Below are 9,649 nucleotides of genomic sequence, written 5' to 3'. Positions count from 1 at the left end.
TTACTATTTTTATCTTTGTTATAATATCAAAATTTTTATTTAAAAGTTATAATCTTATATATAAGATTTTTAGGATTTTCATATTTAAATGATAATTAGAATGTGAATGTGTTAAAATAAATTAAAAATATTAATAACCGTATCTCGAAATATTTACTTTTGATTTAAATTTAGAAGCGAAAAGTGCAAGAAGAGATGATGTTTTTTTTAACAATTTAATTTAATTACTTTTCTGTATTATATTATTTCGTCTAGTGGGAAAAATAACAAGTGAATTTGAATTTTTGTCGTAATGATTGAAAGAGTTTAAAATGCATTTGTTTTTTTAAAAAATTGAAGTTTATTTGGACATGTCAAATTATTTTCATTGATCTTTTCAACACTATTTTTATTTAACAAAATTATGAAATTTACACCTTTCAGATATGCGAAGGTGATGCGAAAGATGTTATTGTTAAATCATTATCAAAACTAATTTATTATTATTATCAAAATCAATTGTTTTTATTCTTGAATTTATTTTGAGTTTAACCATTAATTTCAGGTTTCTAGTATCTATTCCGATTTTGACCCAACTTACTTCTTACAGTTTTACAATGGCAATTATTTTCCTAGGTTTGGGCTTGGAACATACCAGGTAATTTTTCATTTCTCAGCGAGTTGTCTCATGATTAGATATATTTTCTTTCACATTCTTCTATAATCCTCTATGTTAATCATTATATTTTAATTTTATTGTATTTAATTTAAGAGCAGATACTATCATAACTAATTTTACTATTAATAAAATAACTAATAATTAACTATTAATAACGTTTATCTAGGTCTATATTAATCGATTTCTTTGCAACACATTTTGAGTACAAAATTAAACTAGATAATAATTATTTGGATATTTTCTATAATTTCATTTTTAACTTCCCGAAGGAGAAGTTTATGTTTTCATAAAAAAATACGATTCGCTAATTTTATGTTTTCTCGACTTTTCAAGCCATTCTGAATCGAATCAGACCAAACTTGGAAAAAGTATGTGTGTGTGTATGTGTGTATGTGTGTGTGTGTGTGCGCGAACAGACTTTTTGTCGTAAATTGACGTTTTCTCAAAAACGGTTGGACCAATTTCAAAAATTTAAAAGCCATATGGTAAAATTGATAAACTATCGTTTATCAATTTTACGCGACAATCAGCTAAGCCGTTTCTTTGTAAATTGGAGAAGAGTGAAAAATTTTTCGTCCACGTTTTAGCCCGCAATTCTGAATCGATTTTTAAAATTTAAAAACCGTTCGAAAGATATTGGTTGGGATCTGATTAGTTTTTGGTAAAGATCGACCGGGCCGTTTTCTTGTAATAAAGTGTTAAAAAAATTTTTTTTCTACGATTTTTCTTATTATTTTTTTGACGGTAGACACCATAGTCTTCTAGATCATACTAAAATATTACCACCCTTCGACAACTCGTTTAGCTTTAAAAATTCGTCAAAGTTTGCAAAAATTGGTATCGTTTTTTTGGCATTTGTCAAAATTAGACCTTTCATCGACGTTTTCTCAAAAACGCCTGAACCGATTTTAGAAATTTAAAAGCCATTTGATGTATTTCAATGAGTACTATCGTTTGTCAGTTTTGTGTTACGATCGGTCGAGCCGTTTCTTTGTAATTTGGAAAAATGTGTTGAACTTTTCGTCCACATTTAAGCTCATACTACCGAATCGATATCGAAAATTTAAAAACCGTTCGAAAGATATTAATTGGGAATGATACCGATCAGTTTTAGGTGAAAATCTACCGAGCCGTTTTCTTGTAACTAACTGTTGAAAAAAAAAATTAAGACAATTTTTATGAAACTTTTTTTCGCGATATATATCATGGTCATATACAACTTACTGAAATATTAAGAGCTAACGATAAGTAGTTTAATTTTAAAAATTCAAAATTTGAGAAAATGAGTATTTATTGTTAACAATATTTAAAATTAAAATTAGACGATTTACTTGGTATAACGGTAGAGTACCTGGTCTTAATGAACATACTAAACCAATAAAGTCTTATGGAGACTGGTTCATTTATATAAAAATGATTGATTTTTGAAAATTATTCTTTAGAAAACACTCCGAGTTAACGTGTTCGTTTGTTTTCAATTATGTGTAATAAATCCACTCGGAATCCTTCTAATCACTCGTAAATTAATTTAATTTTTATTGATTAAGTTGATTATTTACACATATCGAGAAGTTCATGTAACTTGCCTCAAGGCAAAATACCAATACCAACTAGTTTTAAATATTATTGAGCTGATTATTTAGCTTAAAGTTTACGAAGAAATCATAATGATAATTATTTTAGATGACCAATACTTCAGAAATTGTGAAATATGCAATTGATGTTGGATACCGACATTTCGATACAGCATATGTTTATCAAAATGAGGACGAAGTGGGCCAAGGCATTAAAAGTAAAATCAAGGAAGGCAAGGTGAAAAGGTACACTGTTTGTTTAAATATTTAGTAAACTAGTGGTGTATGGTATCGTACCTTAAGGCAAATTGTCGTACCATGGCCGTACCGCAGTATTGCAGTACCGTAATATATACTACTTGAATATACAGCAATATTAAATGTTTTCAATTATATTTTATAGACATAATATAAGAGCTCAGCTAAAAATACAGAAGCGCGTAAGCGTCGCGTCGCAGTATAACGGATAAACAATGTTACAGAACCCATAGAAATGTAAACAAAAATACTTTTTATTAAAATATCTGATAATTTAATGTGCATATGTCAAATGATCACTTTTGACCGCCAAGTGTATTTTTAAATCTCGAATGTTTTTTATTGGATTACCGAAACCGCTAGAATTTATAAATGTTATTGGACGTTCACTTTCTGAAAAACTGAATTATCATTTTTGGCATTTCGGCCCGTGTTTTCGAAACATTTAGACCTGTTTTGACCAATCAGCACGTCTCGTTATCAATATGAATCCTTATCATTCAAATAAAATTCAATTTTAATAAATTTAATAATTAAAAGCTCATAATTTTCAAAAACATTCAAAATATAAAAAAAGGTTTTTTATATTCAATTTTTTCATTTTTCAAAAAATTTTAAAGCTCTTTATAAAATGTAATTTCCAGCACGGAAAGTTTCGGTAACTTGCCTTAGGGCACAATGCCATGCGTCACTAGTTAATGTTTTTGGCGCTATAAACTTGTAAGTGCACAAATTCGTCATCTTGAGAGTGCTCGGAGTCTGAAGAACATATTTTTCTTAAACTTTCAGCTCGTTTACGAATCTTTATATTATTTAAAATTGCCAAATTTTGCATTGCAATCGTATTATGTTTTGCTAATTATATTTCTTGAAATAAAAAAATGTTATTAAGAAAATGAGTTAATTATATTGTATAGAACTTTTTTTTCACTATCCAAATTTTGTCGCCGTCGAAAATTTGCCGCTCTGGGCAGTAGCCCCGACTGCCCCTACTGTAAATCCAGCACTGATAGTAACCATACTTTTTTGAAGAGAATAGTAAGACTTACAGAAATATTCGCTCGTTATGTTAATATCTTACAGGCCTTTATGCGACCTAATTTGGAGCAGTCCAAAATTGTGAGATATGGTTTTAACAATATGAGGCGACTTCCCACAGATCACGTGAAATCATATGTCACCCGGCCGCATTCTTCCACATTGCAGTGACATAACATGGCCAGCGCTCTCACCCGATCTAATCGGATTTTTTTGTGATTTTCACAGGCCATTCAAAATAAAACTGTACATTAACCGTCTTTAAACTGAGCCGAAACGGTGAAAATTGTGTGATTTTCTATGCTTTAGTAGTGAGTTTTTACTTTTGATTGGCAAGGCTGAACGCTGCCCTAAAGTTGACTACCATAACTCCAGATTGGAATAATTATAGTTTTATAGACTAATATTTTATGCTTTAGTAAAAGTGTGGTTGAAATAGATTCATTGATGATAACTCTCTGCTTGTTTGTCAATTTTTCTATGGTGGTATCGAAGAATCGTAGATTTTACAATTGTGAAGGTTGTATGTGAAATAAATGAAACACTGGAATCCAAAAAATGCTATTCTGCTGTGTTTCTTGATGTTAAACAATTCGTTTGATTGTTGCATGTGAAGGTCTAGTGTGGCTGGCAGGAATGGCTATGTCGCCGCCGAATGTTGCAGTAATAGAATAAGCAAGCAAGTAAATAAGTTATAAAGACAAGATCCCATAGCACTACTTTGGGGTACACCGGCATCAATTGTGAACGTATTTTACAAAGCTGTATTGCTTTTGTAATAACATATCTGTTGATCAAATAGGAGGAAAAGTTCTCATGATATTTCTTCGGTAAATAGGCTCTGATTTTAATCAAAAGAATTGTTTAACATAAAAAAACACAGCAGAATAGTATTTCTTGGATTCCAATGTTTCATTTATTTGACTAACAAATGTTGGTGACACTGTTGGATAGTGGAATGCCTTTTCTGGAAACCGAATTGGTGGTCGGGAAAAACATCCTTATTCCCGAAACAAAAATAAAGATACGAATATCCGAGTTATCTGATGTAATATTAATGACTCAATGGTGTGTAAACAATTGCGGAATGTATGCTTTATCTTGTTCAATTTAGAGTAAGATTGCATCCTTTTGACTTACAATTAGGTATAATTAGGAAACATGGAAAGTTGATGTCGCTAGATAAACATGTCCTTTTTGTTTCGTATTTTTTGAAAATATTTTGAAAAATTGCCAAATTATATAATATTAGAAACAAGAAGAATTATTACTTATAGACTATAATATAAAGTTTAGATGATTCATATAAAATACCTGTATATGTCCGTATAATAACTATATTTGGCTATTAATATCAATTCCTCAATGCTTTGTGAATGGTGAACTTACCTTTGTACTTGTTTTTACCATTTTCTAGAGAAGAATTATACATAACAAGTAAACTTTGGAACACATTTCATCGACCGGATTTAGTTAGAACTTCACTGCTAGAGAGCTTAGAAAATTTGCAGTTAGATTATGTTGATTTATATTTAATGCATTGGCCAATGGCATTCAAGGTAAGTTCTCTATGACATATTATTTTTATTACAAAACACAATTCACTTAACTAAATAAAATATTATTTCGAGTGAGGATCAAACTCACGAGCTCAAATACCTGCACCTGGCTGCACTGTTTCTGAAAATCATATATTTTCTATGGCTCGTAACACATTCAGTGATATGAAATACCAATCAGTTATCTAAATAATATATTGGCCGTGTTGCATTACATGTAATAATATTATTTTCTGTACTTTTGAACTATGCATTGAATTGATCTGATAGTTCTATGGCACCAACATACGAATATCACTGACAAACACTCGCAACCAAGCAACAAATCACATAACACGCAACAGGTCCATATAACAGATTTTCCAAAACAGTGAGTGCTTCTTTAGCAAGAAATTTACGAAAAACGAAAAAATTATTTTTGCTCGAAAAAACGACTTCCGCAATTCGCTTGGTTTCAAGGTAAAACTCGGGAACAAGTTATTTAGAGTGTTTAGACAATTTCTTTTCATTACTTATCGGCTGACTTCAAAATAATGTAATAAAATAATAATATTAACTTAACTGTAATAATATTAATAACTTAACGATTTTTAGGAAGGTAAAAAACTTCGACCTATTGTTGGTAAAAAGGTGCAATTTTCTGATGTTGACTATTTAGACACGTGGAATGAAATGGAAAATTTATATCATAACGGTTTAGCTTCGAATATAGGTGTATCAAACTTTAATTCAAACCAATTGAAGAGATTGTTAAAAAATTGCAACATTAAACCTGTTACAAATCAGGAAAGTTATGACTAACCAAATTATTAATCTGTATTTTTCCTACAACAATATGATAATATTTAAATTATTAACTTCAGATTGAACTTAATCCATATATAAACCAGAAATGTTTGCAAAGGTTTTGCAAAGGTCTTAACATCATAACCACTGCTTATAGTCCATTGGGTTCACCAGCAAGAATATCAAATAACCATGGTATGTTGCAACATACTACAAAGCTTCTTCAGAACAAATGGCTTATCGAAAGAGCAAAGGAATTAGAAAAGTCTCCTGCACAAATTTGTTTAAGGTATTTCAATAAGAAAACTAGATAAATCTGAATAAATATTATTAATTAATTGTGACAAATTATATAATTTGTCAACAATCAGATTTGTGATACTCCACTATCGATTTCGCAACATGTTTGTTCTAAAAAAAATTTGATCAATTTAACATAAATTTTTCATAAACTATTATATTGAAACATATGTTGATAATCTAACGTAAAATAAATCAGTATTTCTAAATTATATTTTAGACATCATTATTTAAACCTAAATTTTCAGATGGAGTTTGCAATGCGGTAATATTGTCATTCCCAAATCATCAAATAAAGAACATGTTGCTACCAATTTTAAAGTTTTTGATTTTGAACTATGCCCAGAGGATATGGAAAAGATTGACAATTTAAATAGAAATGAACGAATATTTACGATGGAATAGTAAGTTTATCTCAATATATAATATTGCATATCAATTATTTAAATATCATGGCATTGCATATTAATTATTTAAATATCTTTTAGCGCTTCGGGGCATAAATATCATCCATTTGAAAATTCTTTATTCTAAAAGTACTTTATTGATACCATTCTTAAATCGAAGAATTAATTTTGATATTTAATAAAAACGCATACAGTTCGTTGTACTACAAATTTTACTCATTTTGGATGATGTCATGTCCAAATTTAAATCAAAACGAATATAAAACTTCCATGTGAAAGGCTTTGGTAAGTGTACATTTTGTACATTTGAAGCGACCAGGAGGCTGTTTTATCACTCGCTTTAAATTGATTTGGAATAGTATTGGTTCCGGCATGAATAATGGATGTATTTACAAGAACAGTAATTAATAAACGAGGACATTAAACAAGAGATTTTTGCTTTATGTTTACAATATTTTATTTGATTTGTTAGAAATAATATCTCCCAGATAAAGTTTGCTATACATACAATTAGGCAATATCTGCTTTTTTAAGGCATTATAATGGCTAGTGTTCACTCATTGTCTTAGGTAGCCCCATAGAAAGAAAGCTACATAGGTCAAATAAGCTATGAGATACCATACATCATCATTGCACAAGGTTTTATCTTTAACGTGTGGACAAAATGAGCAGATGCCACTATAACATTTGTACTATTTCTTCATAGATGTTTGGTTTCCATAGACCAAATACAGACAACATCGACGTATGATCTGGCACGCATTCACACAATTTTGAAAATAATGGAAACTGTATTAATTTGTCCACGTATACGCCCCAATATATTTTCCTAACCCCATCCATACAGAAACAAGGGTTGCTGAAAGTTCTATTCAATATTGTTGCTGGGCTGATGCTATATAAGAAAGGAGCTATGGTAAAGATAGCACTCGAAGCTGAAGCTTCACTTACTTGGCCTGACCCTGAATCGGAGGCCTAATCGATCCATGGCAAAAATGGGAACGCATTTATATTAACATTATTTTTGTAATTCTCTTTTGTCGTTTTTTAAATACTTTTGCGTGAATTTTTTAAAGAAAGGTCAATTTTTAATTTTTTTTTCGGCAAAGTGAAAAAACATTTGTCAACGGCTTCGCAAAAATTTTTTCACAGATTTTGCGATATTAAAAACTTTTTTTAAAGATATCAGTTGGGAATCATGCTGTATAGTAATCGTCCCAAAAGCGAAGATGAAAATTTTTGCATATCTTTATGTTTCAAAAGGTTCTAAATATTTTGGCATACTTTACAAAAAATTGATGTACGTATGTGTTGTGTGTGTGCGTGTGTGGGCATGTGTGTATGTGCGTATGTATGAATACAATTTTTTGTCTACATTTTTCGGCGCACGAATCAACCGGTTTGAATGATTCAAAACATATTTGATTCTCAATCATGGGGTTATGTGCTGTACAGTTTTTGGCAAAGACGTGTCCAGTCGTTTTGGATCAACGGAGCAAATTCGATCTTAAAATGAGCATTCGATTTTTGTGATAATAAGAAATCCGATTAGATTTATTCAAAATACATACGATTTGTGTTGACGATGAGGCTTGCTGGCATAGATAAATAAGCATACAGTTTTTGGCAAAGACGTGTCCAGTCGTTTTGGATCAACGGAGCAAATTCGATCTTAAAATGAGCATTCGATTTTTGTGATAATAAGAAATCCGATTAGATTTATTCAAAATACATACGATTTGTGTTGACGATGAGGCTTGCTGGTTAGTTTTTGGCAAAGAAGATGCACCCGCTTGGGAAATACAAAAAGTGCTAAAAAATTAGTTTTGGAGAAAACGGAGCATCTGATTTGAATGTATGTATGAATGAATTTGAATGAATTTGAATGATTCAAAAAAACATTTTGCTTGTATTGGGAGAGCGAAGAAAGGATTAGTTTTCGGGGAAGGCATTTTTTCAAATTTAAAAAAAAGATTCTGATTAGAATCGTCCAACGCTGGGCGAAATTCTAAACTTCGATGAATTTTTATAATTCAACCAGATTACGTCATCTATCGATATACAAAGTTTTATCAGAATCGTCAAAAAAATTTTGTTTAATATTTAATTACGAAGACACGACTAAGCTGATTTTTACCAAAAACTAATCAACGCGATACCCAACTAATATCTTTCGAACAATTTAAATTTTTAAAATCAATTTAAGATTGTGGCCTAAAACGCGGACATAAAACTTTACACTTTTCTGCCAATTACAAAGAAATGGCTCGGCCGATCGTCGCGCAAATGATAGTCCTTATAGATACATCAAATGGCATTTAAAATTTTGAAGTCAGTCCAACCGTTCTTATGAAAACGTCGACGAAAGATCAAAAATCGACTTACATATATACTGATATATTTTTCAAAGATCAATTGAAAGTAGTTTTTAATAATAGAAATCTTTATTTTCTAAATAAACAGTTGAATATTTTATCTAAATAAGAAATTCTAATTCTTGTTGATATAGTCGATTATTTACACGTATCGGAAAGTTCATGCAACTGGCCTCAAGGCGAAATATATGAATTTCTTATATAAATAGCAATAAAAAAAACTAGTGCTACATGTATCGCGCCTAAAGACAAATTTCTGGAAGTGCTAATTATAAATTAGTAGTTTAAAATGGTTAAAAGCAAAGAAATGAGAAATGTGTTTGTTTAGATTGTTTTTTGATATTTCGCAAATATTGATACTATTTTATTTGAAATTGAAATTAAAATTTATTTTTTGAAAATTTTGAAATTTTTTAAAAGCTTTTGATACCCATTTATGTCAGTTGATACATACTGTCAAAATATTTGATTTTCGACCGCCAAATAGCATTTTTTAAAGCTTTTTTTTTACTGGATCTCAATCAATTTATCAATACGTCAATACACTTCTCTCACAAACTAATTGCCATTTTCTAAACTTTTTGCTCGTATCTCCTAAACGACTAGGCCAGCTTATCAAAAAAACTAATCAGGCACGTCTCTTTATCAAATCGGTTTTTTAGCAGTACAGTACTACCAGCGTTGTCATGCTTTT

General features: G+C 30.2%; 1 protein-coding gene across 1 annotated transcript; it reads left to right on the top strand.

The window, feature by feature from the left end:
- Positions 1 to 2,341: 2,341 nt before the first annotated feature.
- Positions 2,342 to 6,578, top strand: LOC113373961 (1,5-anhydro-D-fructose reductase-like). Its single transcript, XM_026614223.1, has 5 exons — positions 2,342 to 2,478; positions 4,946 to 5,087; positions 5,682 to 5,874; positions 5,952 to 6,162; positions 6,422 to 6,578. The coding sequence occupies exons 1-5, from the start codon at positions 2,342 to 2,344 to the stop codon at positions 6,576 to 6,578; spliced, it is 840 nt and encodes a 279-aa protein (XP_026470008.1).
- The last annotated feature ends 3,071 nt before the right edge of the window (positions 6,579 to 9,649 follow it).

The sequence above is a fragment of the Ctenocephalides felis genome, unplaced genomic scaffold, assembly GCF_003426905.1.
Source record: "Ctenocephalides felis isolate EL2017-DRISC unplaced genomic scaffold, ASM342690v1 CF-g0.4_SCAFFOLD_01604, whole genome shotgun sequence".
Lineage (NCBI taxonomy): Eukaryota > Metazoa > Arthropoda > Insecta > Siphonaptera > Pulicidae > Ctenocephalides > Ctenocephalides felis.
Note: the sequence above shows the minus strand (reverse complement) of the source record. Positions and strands in the feature narration are given on the sequence as shown.

What these genes read in the sequence shown, in the direction of transcription:
- LOC113373961 (XM_026614223.1), top strand. Translation starts at nt 2,342, where the DNA reads ATGACCAATACTTCAGAAATTGTGAAATATGCAATTGATGTTGGATAC. An exon ending in TAAACCTGTTACAAATCAGG is followed by an intron (nt 5,875 to 5,951) that starts AAAGTTATGACT and finishes ATTAACTTCAGA; the next exon opens with TTGAACTTAATCCATATATA. An exon ending in CCTGCACAAATTTGTTTAAG is followed by an intron (nt 6,163 to 6,421) that starts GTATTTCAATAA and finishes CTAAATTTTCAG; the next exon opens with ATGGAGTTTGCAATGCGGTA.